Source organism: Suncus etruscus, chromosome 4 (genome assembly GCF_024139225.1).
Source record: "Suncus etruscus isolate mSunEtr1 chromosome 4, mSunEtr1.pri.cur, whole genome shotgun sequence".
NCBI classification, from domain to species: domain Eukaryota; kingdom Metazoa; phylum Chordata; class Mammalia; order Eulipotyphla; family Soricidae; genus Suncus; species Suncus etruscus.
Window position 1 is genome coordinate 68,317,644 of NC_064851.1, and position 23,303 is coordinate 68,340,946.

Below are 23,303 nucleotides of genomic sequence, written 5' to 3' on the forward strand. Positions count from 1 at the left end.
CCCTGAGCACCACCAGGTGTGGCACAAGACACTTCCCCAACACCCATGCACAAAAATAAAATAACGTAATTTAAATGAATTTTGTATTAGCATTTACAAAATTTTAGACTTTCTGACTCATAATATCATAAGAGTTATCCAAGAAACCCTTTCCTGCATCTATTTCTAGCAAAAAAAACAAATTCAGTGCATTGTTCCAATATGGCTATGAATCTTATCACTCATGTTTATTTTTACTTTGATGAATAAACTATCAGTATTAGCATTTTGAACACACTGCTACTATTTCTAACATTAGTACTTCATCTGAATTTAATGGCACCAAATATTTATTTCTTGAATTGCATCTTTATTTTTATAATCAGAGTCAAGGGGAAACAAAGTTCAATATACAAATGTCTAATTCATAAACCACTGCTTAAGAATGTATCCACTGGGTTATGTGTAGAAAGAGCCAAAGAGATTTTTAACTTTTAAAATCAGCACAAAACATTGTTTATTAATCAAAAAATAACAGGTAATTTCCCTAAAATGTCTATTCATTTATTATTTAAATTAATGAAATTATAGGATTATGCTGTAGCATACAATGAGAATAACCATCATCAAGGTTAAGAGAAAAACACCTGTTTTTATCTTAAGAAAAATTACTATGGTGTTACTAAATGAATATGCACTTGTACAAGCTTTCAAATGTTTAACAGGTGACATTTAATAGCAAGAAAACTAAATGCTTAAATAGAAAGGAGCAGAAACACCTGGGCAGGTCTATAAGCATGGTCGCCCATTTAGCATGCGATTGCATTTTCAACATAATTAGTTTAAGTGAGCTTCTAAATTTGGGTGATGTATTGCACATGTAATTAAGACTTAATTAAAAATGTTCTATAATAAATTGTTTTCCATTTCTGACAAATCACATTAGAGAGGTAGATTTTGATTTGGAAATAGTTTTTAAAATGTGTTAATCATCTGTACTGAAAATACGAAAGAGAAAAAAGTAGCTCTGTTACTCTAAGAAAGTTACTGAGACAAAAAAAAAAAAACCCACAAGGTAAAAGGGCAGAGCTTCATTTATAATACTACAAAATGTAACTGAAGAAAATCAGAAAATTCATTCACTCTTACCACTTTTACTATGGAAAGTAAGTGTAGTCTACTGATAAAATAATCTCAAAAAGATTCGGCACGAACCTGCTAAATCCTGCAACTGAGATGAAGCCTCTGTTACCAGTCCAAGATAAATTGAGCCACTGGACAAGAGTGCAGCGAGCTTGAAGAAATTCTAGGGAGGTATCATTTAGTTTTGCCCAGTATGGCTGCAGATTGAGGTGGATATATTGTAGAGGATCACAACAATGTTGGTTCAGTAGTTTGCAAGTTTGTGCTAATCTGCACAAGTCTGGTAGCGTAAGATGGTGCAGAATCAGTTGAATGAGCTACATAAAGTAGAGAAACCAAGATCTTCAAGATTTAAACGTTGTATCATTTTATTAAGCACATAATACAGTGTCATAAAAACATTATTGTACAATCTACTCATATACTAAATAAATCAACATTCAATAAAGTTATACAATTAAAGAAACAAATACGTAAGAACTATAAATTTCAAAATTATTCATTATCTGACCTAAGCAAAAACGTACACATAAAGTCATATAAAATTATAATTGTAAAATATGATTATTCACTTATCCAAAGTGCAAAGTTGTATTTTAGTAATCTGTAGAATATTACCATTATATAGCATAGCTAAGAGAAGCACAGAGCCCCAATTATTAGCGCTACTAAACATTCCATTAAAACCCAACAATCTACTAACTCCAAACCCAAAAATTACTTGTACTTAGAAAAGCTCAGCTTTTAAAGGGTGAAAGATAAAAGGAAAGAATAGCTTATAGCGTGGAGTGGGCTACATATCGTCTCACAGGAATTTTTTGGGTTTAATTCTAAAACCAATAAGGAATCTTGAAAGGGTTTATACTGCAGAGTTACATGGTCACATCTGTATTTTAGAAAGACCATTTCAGGGAATACTATTAGATGTTGGGAAGGCAGGAAAACAATCAGCTAGGGATAATTGCAGAATTCCAAGAATGACATAACAGGGACTATTTAAGATAATTAATCCAGATGATAGAATGCCAAATACATACCAAAAACTAAGGCAACTGAATAAAAGATAGTTTTATCATGAATTAAAAGTTTCCTTGAACTTGTCCAAGATTATTTTTTACTTTTTCTTTTGTCTTTTGTGGGGGAGAGGACCTCCTAACTTATATTCAGGAACAGGGGGGTTAGCTTTGGTGATGTTCCAGGCTGTTTAAATGCAAAAGCCAGGGGATATGACTCTGCTCAGGCACTGAGGTGCCAACAACGAACAGATTCACCTGACAGTGCTTGCAGAGAGATTTCCAGGGCTATACGCAGAGAAGCTAGGAAAATCATGTGGTGCCAGAGATCATATTCAGGTTGGCATGTGCTCTAACTGGCATACTATCTCCTAGTCCCAATTTGCTTTTTTTTTTTTTATAAAGAGAGGGGAGTGGGGAGAGAGAAAGAGAGAAAGAGAGAAAGAGAGAAGGAGAGAGAGAAAGAGAGAGAACAGTTTTCAGGTGGGCTTGTGGGAATCTATGTGGTGCTAGGAACTAAACTTGGTCCACCACATACAAGAGAAGCCTCTTACCCACTGGTTTTGAGCAAAGTGCTATAAAATAAGACAACACCATATTCTTTAAAAAGGTTTAAGGACTATATATAAAAATATAAACAGCTAACTAATACACATTAAATATAGCAAAATTGTGATAGTTTTGATGTTTTTAACATTTAAACTGGGCTTTCAAATTAACATCAGAATATAGATATGTATGTGTGAGAGAGACAGAGAGTAAGAGAAAGAAAAAGTGAGAGAAATAGAAAGAGAAGAGAGAGATAGAGAGAGAAAGAGAGAGAAAAAGAGAAAGGAAATACAAACCCCACCAAAACACCCTGAGCACACACACAGGAGTCCAGTAATAGTCCTTAATCTGTGGTGTGACACAGAAATCAATATCTCACCATGCTGCTAACAATGATTTGTTGACATATAAAATAATGTAAAATCAACAATGAAAGAAATTCAGATAAAGCATTAAAAACCCAAACAAGAAAGACAGAAGATAAAAAATTTTTACTTCCCTCATATGACATTTCCTTAATCACTACTACTCATCCAGAAGTTAATCTGTCAAAAGGAGTTCGTTTGAAGGCAGGGGGTCACATCTGGCATTGTTCATAGAACCCCATGCTCTGTTGGAGATTGAGCCCAGGTATGCGACATGCCAGGCAAATGTCTGTACTATCTCTCTCTAGCCCCAATATACGTTTTTATAGGGGGATACTAAAGTATTAGGTATCATTCAATATCATTCATAATTACATTTTTAAACAATAAAAATTGTATCATTTAGCATTAAACAGGGCTCCCCCTTAAGTTAATTTGGTTTAACTCATTTGGGTAAAATAATTTTAAAGTTTCTCTTCTTTATCACTCTGATTTGATGTAGAATTTTGTAGCATTAAGTCTTTACCTGATATTGTGCCTTTATAATGACTAATTAATATCCCAGCAAGTCTTAATTACTCCTGTTATCTTGGTTTTGCATGGCCAAAAGTTTCTCTCTCTACTGGCATATAAACATTCTGAGATCTCTCCTAATCTATATCTTCAACAGAAAACTTGCCATTTGGCTGCATCTTGTGCCATTTACTTGTCTTTCTTTTTCCCTCTGAAAGGTAAATGAAGAGATAATAACTATAACGACTTCATACTCTTCCTCATTTTGATACGCCCCTTTTTAAGTGACACAAAGATGTCAAGTTAGAATGCTATATTATTCATTACTGGTGGACAGTTTTATACATGCTTGCTACCATCAGTATATATTATACTTAGAAAGCAACCCTCTTTCATTCTCTTTCCTCTCCTTGATGCCTTAACTACATATTGTAAGATTTTCTTCATTTCCCATCCTAAGTCATAGTTCACAGAAAATGGGAAAGGAAAAATCAATGATCTCCTAAACATCAAAACTCTGTGGGTAGTACTTCTGGAACTGCTCTCTGCAATGTGCAAGGCTACTTTTTTTTTCTTTTGAAGGGAAAAATTCACATGAGGTCAAACACATGGGCAATTCTTCTATAAGGAGACCAAAGCATGTGCAAAAAGGCCTGCATTTAATGTAACTTCTGCAATGTTAGCTATGACTCCATACCTTTTTCACTCAAAAATAAAGCATACATGAAAGTGAATATGAATTAATAGAAATAAGTTTTAATAAATTCCATAATTGAATCACCGTGAGATAGTAACCAAGTTGATCATGACTGACTGTCATATAATGTAAAACATCCTTCAACAGTGCACATTTCCTGCCATCATTTTCCCAAATTTCCCTCTAGCCCTACCCCTTACCTGCCACTATGGTATTTTCTCTACCTCTATGGTGCTGGCTTGAACACTCTCTCCTCTCTTTTTCTCTCCCTCTCTTTATCCTTTCTTCTCTCCTTCCCTCCCTCTCCTTTTAGACACTAGTTTGCAATTTTGTTACTGAAGGATTATTAGGTATATTTTCTCTCCTTTCAGCACTCAGTCCTTCCCTAGAGTTATCATTTCCAACAATATTGTCATAGTGGTCTCTTCTCTGACCTAACTGCCCTTCCCTGCTATTTGTGGCAAGCTTCCTACCAAGCACAGGTCTTCCTGGTCCTTATCAGTATTGTCTCAGATAATGACACCATACTATCTTTTTTAAATACCCAGAATGAGTGAGATCATTCTATTCTACTCCTCTCCTGATTCATTTCGTTCAGCATAATACTCCATATCCATCCATGTATAAGCAAATTTCATAACATTTTTCCTAACAACTACAAAGTATTTCATTGTGTAAATGTACCACTGTTTCTTTTTCCACTCATCTGTTCTCAAGCACTATGGTTGTTTCCAGATTCTGGCTATTGGGAATAGTGCTGCAACAAAGATAGGAGTGCAGAGGGCTTTTGAAAAGCATTGTTTTGGGGACTCAACACAATGTTTCTAGGAACAGTACTGCTGGGTCATATGGAAGCTCAATTTCTATTTTTTGAGGAATGTCTATATTGTTGTTCCAAAATGCTGGTCTAGTCAACATTCCCACCAGCAGTGAACGAGAGTCCTTTTCACCTGCATCCATGATTGTTCTTATTCTTTGTGATGTGTGCCAGTCTCTGTGGTATGAGATGTTAATCTCGTTGTTTTGATTGATTTGTATCTCCCTGATAATTTGTGATATGGAGCATTTTTCATGTGCCTTTTAGTCATCTGTATTTCTTCTTTAAGAAAGTTTCTTTTTTAGAAAGTTCATCCCATTTTATTCTTCCCATTTTGAGTTGGGGTTAGATGTTTGTATTACATTAAGTTCTACCAATGCCTTAGATATTTTAGGTATTAGCCCCTTATAAGATGGGTACTAGGTGAGTAGTTTCTCCCATTCCATGAGTAATCTTTCTATCCTGTTCATTCCTTTGAGGTACAGAAACTTCTGGTTTTAATGTAGTCCCATTTGTTTATCTTCAGTTACACTTGCTTGGTCAGTGGTGTTTCATCTCTGAAGATGTCCTTAGCTCCAATGTCATTGAGTGTTCTGTCTACTTTTTCCTCTATGTATTTTATGGCTTCAGGTCTGATATTAAGGTCTTTAATCTATTTTGATTTGACCTTTGTATACAATGGTAAAGAGTAGTCCTGAGTTTATTATTTCGCATGTAGTTGACCAGTTTTCCCAACATCACTTGTTAAAGCTCTCCCTGCTCTTCTTTGTATTTATTGTCACTTTATAAAGATGAATTGATCATATACCTGAGATTCAGTCTCAGAATATTCAAGTTTATTCCACTGATCAGATGGTCTGTCTTTATTCAAATACCATACTGTTTAATGACTATTGCCTTATATTTAGTTTGAAAATGGGGAAAGTGATGTCTCCCATCTTCTTTTTCCTAAGAAAAAAATGCCCTTGATGTTTTTCTTGTCTAACGTTAAATGAACTGACTTTTTAAGAAAAAGCTATTTTTTGTAGAGTCTAAAATATCTATGGCTCTCTCCAAATGACTTTGCTCTATACAGATACTCCCCGCTTAACAACCAAGTTCTGTCTCAATGGCTTGGTCGTTAAGCAAATTGTTTGTTAAGAGAGGACCTGCATGTACTGTATACAGTACTACAGTATATGCATAGTATTTGACAATACAGTATTCTGAATCAGTAAAATAACGAGAAAGATCAATCTGAAAACTACCACTTGTTTTAATTTGCATAAGTTGTGTAATTTACACACAGTACTGCAATGTATTACAGAACATAAAGTTAGTAAAGTAGGTAAGGTGAAGAGATGGTGGTAAGTGCGAGCGGTCGCTAAACAGAAAAGTTGTTAAGCGAGGAGTATCTGTATTAGAGAACATGCCAAGGAGCGCTGACTGATAATGCAAACTTCTTGGTAAAACCCTGCCCTCTGTAGCACAGCACACTTGAAAGTAAGTACACTGCCAAACATCACTATCATTCAAATACACAGTGTTCCCTTCATTGAATAAGAACTGAGGTAGCCATTGAGCCAACAAAATTCATCTCTTACAGTTTTAATACCCTGTTTCTACCCTTCTAAAGTAAAGGCATTAGGCATTCCCAAACAGGTTGCTCTATTATGTTCTCTTTGCCTTTGTGTATATATATATATTCTCTTCTGTTAGTCACTTGGATGCTATGCGTCTAGGATCTTACCAAGTCTGGATAGAATTCAACACACTATTTAAACCATATTTGCTGGACTTAAATTTCTATTTCATAGTTTTAGGAAATGGGCAAGAACTAAAGTGGTATGATTTCTTCCAAATGAACTGTTCCATGCCAGCATGGATCCTCCTTGGAACCTCCCCCAAAAATTAGCATCACTGTATCTTTCTACCAACCTAACTCAATTTTTCCTTCATCTATCTTCCCTCTTCTCATTGAGGACTAGAGTCTCAACCTAAGTCTGAAGCTTCCTTTCCAGAATAAAATACCTGACATAAAATGCTTCAGTTGGTTCTTAGTCCCAGGATTTGTTGAATAAATTATCTTAGATTTTCAGAATGTTGTACAGGCATTCAAGAGGTAAGATTACTATTCTATGCAAGTCAAGCTACTTGTGTATGACAGGAAAGCCTAAAATAGCCATCAATTTGCAAGCTAGAAAGAATTCTTCAAAATTTGAGTTTATAAAGTTTTCTTAAAATGAAGTTACCAGGAAGCTGAAGAAATAGGACAATAGGTAAGGTATTTGCTATGTAGGCACTAAACTAGGTTTAATTCCCACCACCCTATATGATCTTTTGAGCACAGTCATGAGAGTGATTTGAGTGCAAAGTAAGGGCAAACAAGGAGAACCACTGGGTGTGACCCAAACCCTCCTTCCATATAAAATTTTAGGGCTGGAGAAAGTTCAAAGAGCCAGTGCACATGTTTTACATCAGGGCGCTTGGTTTTAATTCCCAGCACCACATAGGTCCCAAACACTGCTGAAAATGCTTCTGCACAGTGTGCCAGGAGTATGCTATGAGCATGACAGAAGAAGGGAGAAGGGTGAGAAGGAGGAGAATAAATGTGATATTATTTTAAAGCATACACAGCAAATAATATAAATGCTTCTCCTTGCTCATACACCCAGGGGTGCTACTGGCATTTAATGAAGGAAAACCTTAAGCGCATGCTGCTGTAACAAAACAACAAATACCAAAGGCAACAAAAACTGACAGCTTATCGTTAGTAAGAATTACAATATTGTGGGAATAGATTAGAGAAGTGCACTGAACTATAGTGGAGAGAAGCTATGCTGGTGAAGGGTAAAGGGTATGGTACTGGAATGTTTTCTGCATAAAAAAACCCTGCCACTATCAATATTGCATATCATGATGTCTAAAATAAGATCTTTAAAGGAGAAAAGACATCTTGTCCATGTTTTTGTCAAATTAGGAAATATAATTTAAGGTTTTATTTATTTGGGATGTTGCTAATTGATGATTTAATAATATGCATTTAATATTTTTTGACCCCAGCCCCTGCATTTAATATTTATCCAGAATCACTGAAGGCAACCTAAACAAAAATGGTTAAATCACATAATATATACATAAAATAAAAATATACAAAACAGTATGTTCACTTTATCAGCAATTCTATTTCTATGATATCCAGCAAAACAAACATTGATACCTAAAGATTTAAATATTAGAAAACTGCTGAATATTTGTGGCTTACCTCATAAGGTAGTTTATCAAAATATCCATTATTAGGCAAGTCCCTGAGGGCAGTATTGCTAAACTTCTTCTTCAGATTGTCCATTCCACATCCATTCTTTCCTTCATAGTCATCTTCAAGATCATTCATGTCAACAAATGAAGTCTTGAGAGAAAGCATTGGCTTGTCTTTCACACCATGCAATACAACTGCATCTAATTCAGTATAATAATCCAGAAGAGAACTATTTACTTCTAGTCGTATAAGATTTGTAGGGAAATTTATCTGCTTAATACAAGGTTTAAACTGACGAGCCTGGGAAGCATTCACCTTCGTAGGTCCTTCTGACCAAAGAATCTCCCATCTGCCAAAGAAAAAAAGTCCCCATAATACAGTTTAAAAGGCATTACTGCTGTCTTAGATTATTGTCCCACATCTACCCCTCAAACACAAAAACATTAATTCAAAATATATATGCATACCCATGTTCAATGTAGCACTTACTTAATAGTTAGAATATGAGAACAACACAAATTTCCAACAACAGCTGAATGGACAAAGTAGTGGCATATATACACAATGAAATACTATGTGCCACAATAAACAATAAAATGTATGCTACAATTTGCAAAGAACCAGAGGGTATTGTGCTATTAAGCAAATTCAGTCAGAGGGTGAAGACAAATACCAAATGGTCTCACTCATGTGTGGTAAACAAACAAAATAAGGGAAAAGACAGAATGGAAATATTTCATTGGCTTCGGATAGCAAAACCTGAATGATCAGCAGTGAGAGGGAGGGAGGGAATAGAAATGAACCAGATAACAGGATCCTGGAGAATCAGGCACTTTGGTTGTGGTAGGCTGCAGTATCTGTGTACATTAAAACCTAAATATTACATAGAGCCGGAGAAGTAACACAGTGTTAGGGAGTTTGTCTTGCACGCAGCCCACTGGGACAAACCTGGGTTTGATTCCCGGCATCTATATAGTCCCAGGAGCCTGCCAGGAAAGATTTCTGAGTACAGAGCCAGGAATAAACCCCTGAGTGCCACTGAGTGTGGCCCAAAAAACCAACCAACCAAACAAACAAACAAAAAACCCAAAACAAATATTACTATCACTGTAAACCTGTGACCAAAATTACAATAATCAAATTTTAAAAATTAAAATGGAAAGAAAGAGGCTGGAGCCACAGCACAGTGGTATGGTATTTGCCCTGCATGGTGCTGACGGACCTAGGTTTGATCCCCGGCACCCCATTTGGTCACCAAGCCAGGAGTGATTTCTGAGCACACAGCCAGAAGCAACCCTTGAGCGTCATTGGGTGTGGACCAAAAAACAATAAAAAAAAAAAAACAAATGAAACAGGCATGAGATTAAAAGAATCTGTGTACTCAAAAATAATGAAAAAGACTAAATATTAAAATATTTAATATAATAAAAATTAAAATATTCCATCTAATTATTACTTTATCTAACAGAATCATTTTGATAAAGATTTATTTAATTATGGGGTCAGGCCCAGCAATGCTAAGGAGTTACTTCAGGGTCTGCACTCAGGAATTATTTCTGGAGATACTCATGGGACCACACAGGATACTGGGGATGGAATCCTGGTCCACCACATGCAAGGCAAATGCCCTACCTATTATACTACTATCACATTTTCTGACTCTTAAACAATCCCCATTAAGATTGTCTTCAGCGAATATTCTGTCCACATTTACTTTTCTTCTTAATAGGCCGATTACCATGAGATACAGAGTTTAAAAGTTGTTGGTAGTTGATTTTCAGTCATACAATGTTCTAACATCCATCCCTTTGCCAGTTTTTACACCTTTTAATATACTACAAAAGTTCAAAGAATGGTTATCATGGAAAGCTGGTGGCAGAATATTTTATGCCTAAAACCCAACTATGAATAACTGTAAATCATGGTGTCTTGATAAAAAATAACTATTTAAATATTTTAAATGACTACTAAATGGATTATCTATCATTTAAAATAATCTCTACTTCCAGTGAGTCATATCTGCTTTTAACTTATTATTTTATTACTAAATTACTTAAATGTCAGGGCCCGACATTTGCCTTGCATGCAGAAGGATGTTGATTTGAATCCCAGCATCTCATATGGTCCCCCAAGCCTGAGCGTAGAGCTAGGAGTAGAGCCCTGAGCACTGTGGTGTGACCTCCCCAAAAAACAAATAAATAAAAAACACTTAAATGTCTCATATACTTCTTTTTTGGGCGTGTGACCTGTTTCTGTTTTCTTCTCTGTCCACCCCCAAATGCACTGACAATATAATATAGCACACTAAAAAAAGGGGAAATCTTTTTTTTTTGGTCTTCCATACATCACAAAAACACCGAGGGGAGAGTAAATGATCATGCAAGGAGTCTAAAGTTAATCCCATGACAGTATACTTCAGGGGTGGAGAAACCCTGTATTTTCTAGACCAAGGGAATTCCCTCTCTAATATCCCCAATATTTACTGTGCCTATGCAGGGGGGAAAAGAAAAAAAAAGCACAAAATAATCATTTTCCCACATATATATTTATTGATTGATCGATTTTTATTGACATCTTTATTTTGGTGTAGATATTGAAGTTGATGTTTCCAATTTTATTTTATTTTCTCTTTCTCTTTCTTTTTGCACTCCGGCATGATTTGATTTCAAAATCAAGACTATTGTGTGGTGCTAGTCTTTATTGCTGTAGTGCTCACTGGATGTTTAATTTTATGTTTCTTTCTGTATTTATGTGGTATTTCAATTGCCTTTGTCATGTCCTCGCTCATACTGAGGTTGAAAGCCTCTAGAAGGACTCCGTCCATTTTCATCTTATTTAATTTATTTTTTTATTTTTATATTTTTCTTATTTTTTACTCCATTCTATTGCCTTTCTTTCCTTCAAACAAAACCACATCACTCGAATTATTGAACTCCACCTCTCAAATAGAGGGGGAAACAGGGAGGGTACCAGGGCAAAACAGATATATGATCACTAATAGTAAGCTAAACAAAGAGGGGACCACCTACTCTAGCAGCCTGGGGGGTGATGGTGGGGGATATGGGTTGCAGAAAAAGAACAGGGATTGGGGGGAGGACAAATTTGGTGATGGGTATTCCCATGATTCAATGTTAATATGTACCTAAAATACTACTGTGAAAGATATGTAAGCCAATATGATCAAAATCAAAATAAAAAAAAACCAATCCCATGGGGCCAGAGAGATAGCATGGAGGTAAGGTGTTTGCCTTGCATGCAGAAAGACAGTGGTTCGAATCCTGACATCCCATATGGTCTCCCAAGCCTGCCAGGAGTGATTTCTGAGCATAGCGTCAGGAGTAACCCCTGAGCACTGCTGGGTGTGTGTGATCCAAAAATAAAAAAAAAAAAAATCCCATTCACATTAGTGTCACACAAATTCAAATACCGTTAAGTCAACTTAACTAAAGAGGTGAAGGACCTATACAAAGAAAACTACAAAACACTGCTTCAAGAAATAAAAGAGGACTCAAGAAAATGGAGACATACATATCCTGCTCATATATTGGAAGAAATAACAGCATTAAAATGGCAATACTCCCCAAAGCATGATGCAGAATGAATGCAATTCCTCTAAGGATACCCATGACATTCTTCAAAGTTGTGGATCAAACACTCCTCAAATTCATTTGGAATAATAAACACCCATGAAAACTAGAACAACCCTTGGGAAAAGAAATATGAGAGGTATCACTTTACCCCACTTTATATTATATTATAAAGCAATAGTCATTAAAACAGCATGGTGTTGGAATAAAGACAGAACTCTATAGTATATAGGCAGAAATCTATATATTATATATACTATATACAATATACACATAGTACACATATATATTACATAGTATATATACTATAATATATAGTGTATATAGTATAAATTATACTTCTATATAGCTCTGCTCTACATATGTATAGGAAACACTGTTAATAGAAGCTAACTCCCTGTGTTTCAAAAAGACTTATTAATACTATACATGATGCATTATGATAGTTTTGGGAGAAAAACAAGTAAATATTACAGCCATACTCTCCCAACTTCAATAGGCTTGGAAGACCATATGGGATGCTGGGATTCGAACCACCGTCCTTTTGCATGCAAGGAAAACGCCTTACCTCCATGCTATTTCTCTGGCCCCATGGGATTGTTTTATCTCTTCAACTTCAACATACTTCAAACTCACTATGCATTTGCATCCTAGTAGCTTGAGAAGATGGTTTGCTTAAAGTAGAGGAGATTGAACATCAAGGAGATCAAGTGTTACAGAAGAGGGGCTCATCTATGCGATTACTCTCCCCTCTACTTACAGTTGTGATTCTACAGGTATCCCCAAATTTATTGAAGCTAAAATAAACTTATGAGGAAAGAGATATCTGTTCATTAATATGACTCCCAATATCTAGGGCAATGCTTATTACACACAGCATATTATCAACAATTTTTTTCTTTTCTTAAACATTTTAATATCAACTATTTAACAAATAATAAAATATAAAGGTCTAAAAACTCTAAGATAGAAAATGACAAATAATTTGGCAGATACTTTAAAAAGAAGGAACTATAAATAGATGTCTCTTGAAAATAAATATAGCAGCCTTAAAGATAATTTTTCTTGTTTATTTTTTTAATAAAGTTAACAAAAATTTTTACCTATCCAATTTATACATAGTAAAAAATATGCTGAAATGTCTTCAGATATTCTACCAGAGAGGCTTTGATAAAATATTCATACATGTACTTTTATTAATGAAAACATAAGCTATATTAGTACTTAACAGCAATATCCTGGTAATTAAATATCAGTAAATAGGGAAGATGCTAATAAATTGAAGTGTAAATACTCTATACACTAATTATTACTGTGGAAAAATAGGTACTTTCTTTGTACATGTATAAAAAAATAAATATAGACTACTAAGTGAAATTAATAAGCAGAGGTCAATGAGAACAGTGTGCTACTTTTGCATATAAGAATGGTTTACTGGGACTGGAGTGATAGAAAAGCAGATAGGGCAGTTGTCTTGCACACAGCTGACTCAGGTTTGATCCCCAGCATCCCATATGGTCCCCCAAGTCTGCTAGGAGTTATTTCTGAACACAGAGCCACAGTAACCCTAATCACTGCCAGAAACAAAACAAAACAAAAAGAATGGATTGCTTATATCTACATAAACTAAATAAACACAAAGGAAGTGGGTTTTAGTGACTTCTTTGAGGGTGGGATGTATCTAAGTACATGGAGAACAAGGTACACGCAAGACTGTATGATGTACTGTTTAGTAACTGTTATACGAGTGTGCATTACATAGTCCAATAACTATATTTATAAAAACCACAAGGCTGAAATATAAAACCAGGAGAGAAAAAAGACTTTCTCTCTACAAATAAATAAAATAGAAAACTCCAATAGTAAAACAACCGCATAACTAGGTCATGAAAAATTGAGTCTTACCTAACTTCAGCTGGCTGATTTGAGGAATAGGGATTTGCAGAACAAGCCAGAATTCTAATGACTGCTCCAGGATGATAGGTTTCCAGAACATGAACAGCTGTAGGGTACACCTGTTGTTCAAAAGTAAGTTCCACATAGTCTTGGCTCTGAAAATTAGGTGGCGTCCTCTTGAATGGTAAGGAAGCACTAGGACACTGATCCCACCAAGTTCCATAAGTTCGAAACACAGCTGTCTGAGTGAAGTCACCAGAACTTGGGAAAACGTTTGGTACACCTGCCAAATTCCACATGGTATAGGACATACTATTCTCACTCCCATAATGAGAACTGAAATCCACTACTTCTTTGGCATACTGGACCACCTCTGCATTGAGAGAAGAAGTCTGGCTGTTTGATTCTATAGTTCTATGGTTGTTCATCATTTCTCCTCTTGTAGCTATCCTAGCTCGGCGCCGAAGGCATAGATAATAAAACATAGTCAAAACTGTTAACATGGGAAAGACTGGTGACATCTAGATGTGAATTATGAAGCTTCAAAAGGTCAGGTGTCCTCAGCAAGATGCATGAACTCTTTGAAGAATGTTCTAAAAAATTGAATAGCTTCATGAAAAAATATAATATAAATAAGCAGAAAAGAATACATAACAGACATTTTAAACAATGTAATTTCCCAGAGTGAAACTGAAAAATGAGTTTTAAACTGTAACTGTAAAGTGATACTATAACTTTTGTAATGCAATTTTAAGAAACCTGATTATTAAAAATGCATGAAACTTTATACCATATGGTAAGCAAAGCTGATAGAAAAAAATGGAAGATGTATGATCCAGTAAATATTATTTTATATAAAATTATAACCAACTTTTAGGAACTAGTAAGTCCTTGAACTTTTAAAACTAAAATTATTTTAAATATATGGTGAACCACTAAAATGCTGCCATATATCAAAAGGAATCTCAAGCATTGCTATAATTTTATTTTTTTTAACAAATGATTTTCTTTTACTAATTATTACTCTTCTAAACATGATAAATACAGTTTCAAACTATGGAAAATTTTTTTTTAAGCTGAGAGTTAATCCAAGCCAACTAAATTAACTACCTTATATATCACAGATAACCAGTGTTTAACAAATAACTTTTAGCATTACTTGTTAGATCAATTCATGGCTGGCTGGCATTTGGTTTCTTTTGCCAACTACTGTTAGAAATCACTCACCCACGATAGAAGGATCATAAGATACACACAGGAAATGCAAAAGTTGGCACTCATCCATGTGTCCTGAAATTTGTATGCCAAATTCAGAAGCAAATGCTGAAATAGGACATAACTTTGCCTGTAATACAAGAATGTTAAAAATTAGATTTATAACTTAGATAAATATTCCCCAAAATGTGAATAAAATTTTGAAATTTTGAAATGTAAAAATTGTTAAAGGTCCCTGATCTATCTATCTATCTATCTATCTATCTATCTATCTATCTATCTATCTATTTATTTTGGTTTTGGGGGCCACACCCGGCAGCACTCGGGGTTACTCCTGGTTCTCTGCTCAGAAATCGCTCCTGGCAGGCACCGCGGTGGGGGTGGTTGGGGGAGGACCATATGGGATGCTGGGATTCGAGCCATCATTGGTCATAGGACAGCCGCTTGTAAAGCAAACGCCCTACTGCTGTGCTATCTCTCTGGTCCCGAAATTTTAAATTTTTGAACTAATCTGGAATTTTTAATAATGGAGAGGGCCAGTTAGAAAAGGACTGAGTTTCAGAGAGCACCATTGTTCTAACCAGCTCTACAGTTTGCAACGTGTCCTGGTCCACCATGGTGAGTAGGTGTCCCTTTTAAACCTTTAAAAACAAGAAAATGTGTGTGTGTGTGTGTGTGTGTGTGTGAATGACTATGGTTCACAAGTTACAACTTGGTTTCACGCAAAATAAATGTCATTCCTGGTATCTTTGTATCTGTTTACAACTGTACTGAATAAAAACTATAGTTCTGGTAGGTCTCTCTCTCTCTCTCTCTGGTAGGTCTCTCTCTCTCTCTCTCTCTCTCTCTCTCTCTCTCTCTCTCTCTCTCTCTTCCTTCTAAGAAAAAAAGAAAATATATAAATGTTTAAGTACTATTATGGGGCCAGGAAGGTGGCGCTAGAGGTAAGATGTCTGCCTTGTAAGCGCTAGCATAGGACGGATCCCTGGCTTTCCATATGGTCTCCCCAAGCCAGGGGCGATTTCTGAGCGCACAGCCAGGAGTAACCCCTGAGCATCAAATGGGTGTGGCCCAAGAACCAAAAACAAACAAATAAATAAATAAATAAATAAATAAATGTTTAAGTACTATTAGAGGACTGTTAGAAAGCAAACTTAAGAGAACATTAAATGGAAATTAAATGTTTTATAGACATTATAATGTTTTATAAAACATTGTCTTCTGGCTTTTCTTACATGTAACATATCATCTAAATTCCTTCAAGAATTTCTTCAAGTTAAATTTATTTCTTCTGATATAACTAAGTAAACTCAGTGATGTTATAAATTCCCTTAATATTTTAATTTTTAAGTCTCACTAGCTCTTTCATTCCTTTCCAACCATTTTATTCCATGATTACATAGATATTCTCTGGCACTGTGTAGCACCACCATTATATTAAATATAAATGCACATTCTACAAGAACCTTTGTTTATATCTGGCCAAAGATCTTTTCTCAAAGTATTCAATACACAGAAGATACAAAATATCTAATATTTCAAAACAGAGAAGTGGTAAGCAAAGAAACAATAATACTAGGTTTAAAATAATTTATATAACAGCATACTTCTGCTTCTCAAACCCAGATATAACCTACCACAATAAAAGATTTGATCAATCTAATCAGCAAGCCAGTGAATAATAAACTAAGTTTGAAACAAGTAAGGAAAAGTCAGTTATGAGAAACAAAGAGTAAGTCAAAGAGCACAGAGTGAAAGAAAGCTAAAGCTAGTATGACTCATGGAGAGTTATAGGCCTCACTGGTTGTACCATTTCATGCAGGAGGCTATTTTAACTCACAAATCATATTTTCAAGTTACACTATAAAGATAAAAAATTTAGGCAAGATGACCCTAGCCATGAAAACAGGAATATAAAAACTTAGTTCACTGGCCATGCAGCCCAAGGAATCAAGACATCACCTAGTGCAACACAAAGTCGTAAAAGGGAAGACTCACAAGTCATATTTTCTTTTTTTTTTTTTGTTTTTTTGGGCCACACCCAGCAGTGCTCAGGGGTCACTCCTGGCTGTCTGCTCAGAAATAGCTCCTGGCAGGCACGGGGGACCATATGGGACACCGGGATTCGAACCACCTTTGGTCCTGGATCGGCTGCTTGCAAGGCAAACGCCGCTGTGCTATCTCTCCGGGCCCACAAGTCATATTTTCAAGTTCCACTATAAAGATAAAAAATAAACAAGATGACCCTAGCCATAAAAACAGGAATATGAAAACTTAGTTCACTGGACATGCAGCCCAAGGAATCAAGACATCACCTAGTGCAACACAAAGTCGTAAAAGGGAAAACAGAGCCCTATTTAGGTACATTCATACTATCATCATGATTTAAAGTTCCTACACAATTCCCCTCACACCCGCCAAATAACCGCGACCTTTATGACTCAGCAATCCCACTCCCAGAAACATATTACGTTCATTGCAGCACCACTCACACTAGCCAAAATCTGTAAACAATCCAAGAATCCAAGTTAGATGACTGGATAAACTATGGTACAATGATATACTTTTTGGCCATAAGAAAAAGAAGTCATGAAATTTTGCTGCTACATCGATATGATCTAGAAAGCATATTTTGTCACCACCACCACCACCACCACCACCCACCACCACCACCACTCCACCACCACCACCACCACCACCCACCACCACCCAAAAAGAGAAAAAAAAAAAAAAGCATATTTTGTGATACAATTATCCCTTTCATATGCATGATATAAGGAAACATAGTAGGGAAAAAATTAGTGTCCAAAGTGAAAAGCTACCTTAGTAGAAGTTTGCCAGTGACCACAAAGACAATGATAAAGAAAAGCAGTCAGGGCCGGTAGGGTGGCACTTAGAGGTAAGGTGTCTGCCTTACCAGCGTTAGCCTAGGATGGACCGCGATTCGATTCCCCGGTATCTCATATGGTCCCCCAAGCCAGGAATGACTTGTGAGCACATAGCAAGGAGTAACCCCTGAGTGTCACCGGGTGTGGCCAAACAAAACAAAACAAAACAAAAAATCAGTCAAAGCAGTCACTCTAGGTGCTGAAAGGAGGTAAATGTCATGCATTAAACTCTATCAGTAACAGTAGGGCAAACGATAATTAGGGCAAACCTAAAAGGAGGGGGGATGTTTGCCAAAGAGGTTGGGGACAGAAGGGAAACTGGGACATTGGTTGAGACTGGGACATGGGTGAAAATATTTATGTTGGAAAATTTTCCTCCTGAAACTCAATCATACATAACTTTGCAAGTCTGTAATTTATGGTGATTATATTTAAAAATTAAAAAATATTTTAAAGAGGAGCCTGAAGGGTGGAGAGATAATGCAGAGAGTAAGGTGCTTATCTTGCATTTAGTCAACAGGGGTTCAATTCCCAGTATCCCATATGGTCCCCCAAGAATCACCTGGAGTGATTTCTTAACTCAGAGTCAGGAGTATCCTGAGCCAGGTGTGGCCTGCAAAACAATTTAAAAAAAAAACTTTTGCAGGGAACCCCCTGTAGTATTCAGGGATTACTTCTGGCTCTATACTCAGGGGCTGGTCCTGATAGGCTCTGGGGACCACACAGTATGCCAAAGATTGCATCTGGATTGGCTGTGTGCATGCAAGGCAATGTCCTACCCAATGCTTCAGCTCCCCACCCCCACCCACCAAACAAACTTTTAAAGCAAAATTTGAATATGCTTATAAAAGCATTTAAAGCAAGAAAATGTAACCCTTAATATGTAAAACTGTAGGATCTTGTAGGAACAAGTGAAAACCTCTTTGCAGAATTGTTAATACAACATGGGTCAGACTAAACCATTACAAAGCAGCCAACACAGTAAAAATGTTACAGACCGTGAGAGAAAATGAACCACAATGAAAGGGCAACCAGGAGGCAGACTCATTAAGTGAAGGAACTTGCATTCCAAGAATGAGAAATGATAGAAAAATTGAACAAGCAACAAGGTATATATTAAAATAAGGGACTTCTGCAGTCTAAGTTACTAGTGCTTATAAGTTATTTGATGATTCATTTCAGAACATAGTAACATCCTGTCCAGAAGTATAGATCATGTAATAACATGGCAAAAATATTATCTAGTTATATTACTTCTTTAAACACCTCACTTGTGCCAAAAACTGAAATTAAAAACATTTTTACATAAATCTCATATTCTTAACACCAAAAGTCTTAATTGTATAAGCTTTATTTTACCATATATATTTTTTAAAAAAAGACCCCCCCAGGTAAATTAAGAGGGTGATATTCAAAAAAATTATTTAATAGTTCATTCAAGCACTATGGTTACAGAAATGTTCCTAGTTGGATTTCAGCCATCCTTAACCAGTGTAACTTTCCCACCAATGTTCCCGTTTTCCCTCCTTCCTTAACCCCTGCCTGTCTTTGAAACAGGCATACAGCTTCTCTCTATCATTGTCATGGTAGTTCTCAGTGCAATTAGTGCTCTAACTGTGCTCACTACTCTTTGTGGTAAGTTTCATTTCATGGACTGATCCTCCCAGCCCTCATCTCTTTTCTCTGGATACTATTAACATACTCTATGTCTTTTATTTTTGTTATATCCCACAGATGAGTGAGACTATTCTATTGCTATCCCTCTCCCTCTCACTCATTTCACTCAGAATAGTCTCCATGTCCATCCATGTATAGGCAAATTTCATGACTTCATTTTCCTAACAGGTACAGAGTATTCCATTGTGTAGAAGTACCAGTTTATCAGACTGCACAGGCTAAATCACAGACCAAAGTGATGCACCAGATTTAACACACTCCCGACTATTTTAAGACATAAAAGGGACACGTATATTTCTTTTGAAATCTTATATGTATTCCCTTAACAGCTATCACCCTTACTGAATATTCTCTTATACTGTGACAATTTCCCCCACTGTTTTGTCTATTCTTCTCTTTGTGATCTGTTCAATAAGGAATTCTGGTAGAAGAGTCCCTAGATTTAGAGCTTATGCTAGAACCAAGTTATGGCGATTGTTGGACTTGTTACAGCAGTCTGCATATGCACCAATAACACCATGAGGCATTGTTCCGCTTTTGCATAAGCACATTAAAATGGAAAAATACTATAATACAGGCAAGTTCTTATCTAATACAGATAGGAACACACAAATGCCTGTAATGCAGTGGGACCTTATACCTGGAACATTGTCATAATGACATGGCTCAGGCCTCAGAAGAACAGGCATTGTCCATTCACCCCTGAACCAGGATGCCATCTACAAAACAACCATAGTTGTGTCTATAACATCACCTGAGAGCAATCCTCTACCAGGAAAGACCCTACCCCGGTATTGACCTATTCCAAAGAGAGTTCCCTTAACACCCAGAAGACATAACAAACAACAACTACCTGTTCTCAGGGCAGAGCTATACGCATTGCCCTCTAATTGTGAGGTGAAACTAGAGGGCTCTCCACATCATCCTGACTTCAATGTAGGATATGCACAGATTCCAGGATCTTTAACTACAGACACCTGACACCAACAACAGTGACTGTGGGGGGAAAAAAAGGTTTATTGGCACTACAATGACTTGGGTTGGACAACCTAGTATGCCTGGAGCCTAGAAATGGTCTTATGCAAATGCTCCACATCACTAATCATCAGGGAGATGCAAATCAAAACAACAATGAGATACCACCTCACACCACAGAGAATGGCACACATCACAAAGAATGAGAACAAACAGTGCTGGCGGGAATGTGGAGAGAAAGGAACCCTTATCCACTGCTGGTGGGAATGCCATCTACTTCAACCTTTATGGAAAGCAATATGGAGATTCCTCCAAAAACTGGAAATCGAGCTCCCATACGATCCAGCTATACCACTCCTAGGAATATAACCTAAGAACACAAAAATACAATACAAAAATCCCTTCCTTACACCTATATTCATTGCAACACTATTTACCATAGCAAGACTCTGGAAACAACCAAGATGCCCTTCAACAGACGAATGGCTAAAGAAACTGTGGTACATATACACAATGGAATATTATGCAGCTGTCAGGAGAGATGAAGTCATGAAATTTTCCTATACATGGATGTACACAGAATCTATTATGCTGAGTGAAATAAGTCAGAGAGAGAGAGAAAAACGCAGAATGGTCTCACTCATCTATGGGTTTTAAGAAAAATGAAAGACATTCTTGCAATAATAAATTTCAGACACAAAAGAGAAAAGAGCTGGAAGTTCCAGCTCACCTCAGGAAGCTCACCACCAAGAGTGATGAGTTTAGTTAGAGAAATAACTACATTTTGAACTGTCCTAATATTGAGAATGTATGAGGGAAATGCAGAGCCTGTTTAGAGTACAGGCGGGGGTCGGGTGGGGAGGAGGGAGATTTGGGACATGGGTGATGGGAATGTTGCACTGGTGATGGGTGGTGTTCCTTTTATTACTGAAACCCAAACACAATCATGTATGTAATCAAGGTGTTTAAATAAAAAAAAAATACATATTATAAAAAAAAAAAGAAATGGTTTTATGCCAGAAAACTTCAGGGATAAGGTCTCTTTGTATTTAAGCCAAGGTGTTTCCTTTCCATGTACCCCATATTTTGCTGTGCCTATGCAAACAACAATTGCCACTCTAACACTGTTTTTGCTGTACTTCTTTAACTCTTATCCTTAAAGGAAAAAAAATAAAAGAACATAAGCTTATTAAACCTTCTGCTAGGCCTTTAATGAGTTAACTGGTGATTCAATGATTTTCAAAAAAATACTTACTACTGAACCTTTTCTTTCTCCCATCTCGTTAGTTTTTCTATTTTTTTGTTTGTTTGTTTGTTTGCTTTTGGGTCACACACGGCAGCGCTCAGGGGTTACTCCTGGCTCTGTGCTCAGAAACCACTCCTGGCAGGCTCAGGGTACCACACAGGATGCCGGGATTCGAACCACCGACCTTCTGCATGAAAGGCAAACACTTTACCTCCATGCTATCCTCTCCGGCCCTGTTTTTCTATTTTTTTTTTAATAACTTTGCCTTTGTTCTTCCTGAAACAAATGTTTTATGATCAATTGTGTCAGCTACATGATTTATTTCCTTTAAATAAATTAAAAAAAAAAAAAGAAGTACCAGTTGATTTTAGCTATTCATCTGTTGTTGGGCACTTGTGTTGTTTCCAGATTCTGGCTATTGTAAATAGTGCTTCAATGAACGTAAGTGTGCAGAGGGCATTTTTGTAATGTGTTTTTGTGTTCCTAAGGTATATCCCTAAGAATGGTATTACTGGATAATATGGGAGTTCAATTTCCAGGTTTTTCTGAGGAATATCCATATTGTTTTCGAAAAACAATGAACCAGACATTCTTTTATTCCTTTCTCCTCACATCCCTACCAGCACTGGTTGTTGTTGTTTTGTGTGTGTATGTGTGTGTGTGTGTGTGTGTGTGTATGTGTGTGTGTGATGTGTGTGAGTGAGAAACCTCATTGTTGTTTTAATTTGCATTTCCCTGATGATTAGTGACATGGAGCATCTTTTGTTCTGACTTTTGGCCATCTGTATTTCTTCTTTGAAGAAATGTCTGTTCATTTCTTCTCCCCATTTTTTTGAAGGGGTTAGATGGCTTTTTGTTGTTGCTGTTGTTGACAGGTTTTGTCAGTACCTGTAATCTTAGATATTAGCCCCTTATCAGATGGGTATTACATAAATAGTTTCTTCCATTCCATAGGTGGCCTTTGTTATCTTAATTGTTTCCTTTGAAGAGCAAAATCTTCTCAATTTAATATAGTCCCCTTTGTTTATCTCTGCTTCCATTTGTTTGGACAGTGCTCCTTCCTCCCTGAAGATGCCATTAGTATCATGGATTGTTTTGCCTACATTTTTTCTATATAACTTATAGTTTCAGGTCTAAAGTCAAGGTCTTTAATCCATTTGGATTTGACCTTTGTGCATGGCATTAGAGGCTTGAATTTGCTTGTTTGTATATGGCTGAAGAGTTGTCCCAATACCACCTGTTGAAGAGGTTTTCCTTGCTCCATTTTGTGTTTCTTGCCGATTATATGTCTGGGGAACATTCTCTGAATACTCAAATCTATTCCATTGATCTGATTTATTGGTCTGATTTATTCCAATACCATGCTGTTTTAATGACTACTGATTTGTAGTACAATTGAAAATTAGAGAAAGCGATGCCTCCCATTTTCTTTTTCCTAAGGGTTGCTTTAGCTATTCATAGGGCTCTTAAAAATTAATGAAATAAACTTACATTTAAAAATAAAA

General features: G+C 36.3%; 1 protein-coding gene across 1 annotated transcript in view; it reads right to left on the bottom strand.

The window, feature by feature from the left end:
* The window catches only part of FBXL4 (F-box and leucine rich repeat protein 4), a 70,580-nt gene that overhangs the window by 26,550 nt on the left and 20,727 nt on the right, over positions 1 to 23,303 (bottom strand). Inside the window, exons 2-5 of the mRNA XM_049771333.1 lie at positions 15,025 to 15,142; positions 13,807 to 14,406; positions 8,321 to 8,663; positions 1,195 to 1,439 (exon numbers count right to left, since the gene is read on the bottom strand). Of these exons, the coding sequence (XP_049627290.1) occupies positions 1,195 to 1,439; positions 8,321 to 8,663; positions 13,807 to 14,318 (1,100 nt within the window). The 5' untranslated portion in view covers positions 14,319 to 14,406; positions 15,025 to 15,142. The remainder of the gene's footprint in view (positions 1 to 1,194; positions 1,440 to 8,320; positions 8,664 to 13,806; positions 14,407 to 15,024; positions 15,143 to 23,303) is intronic.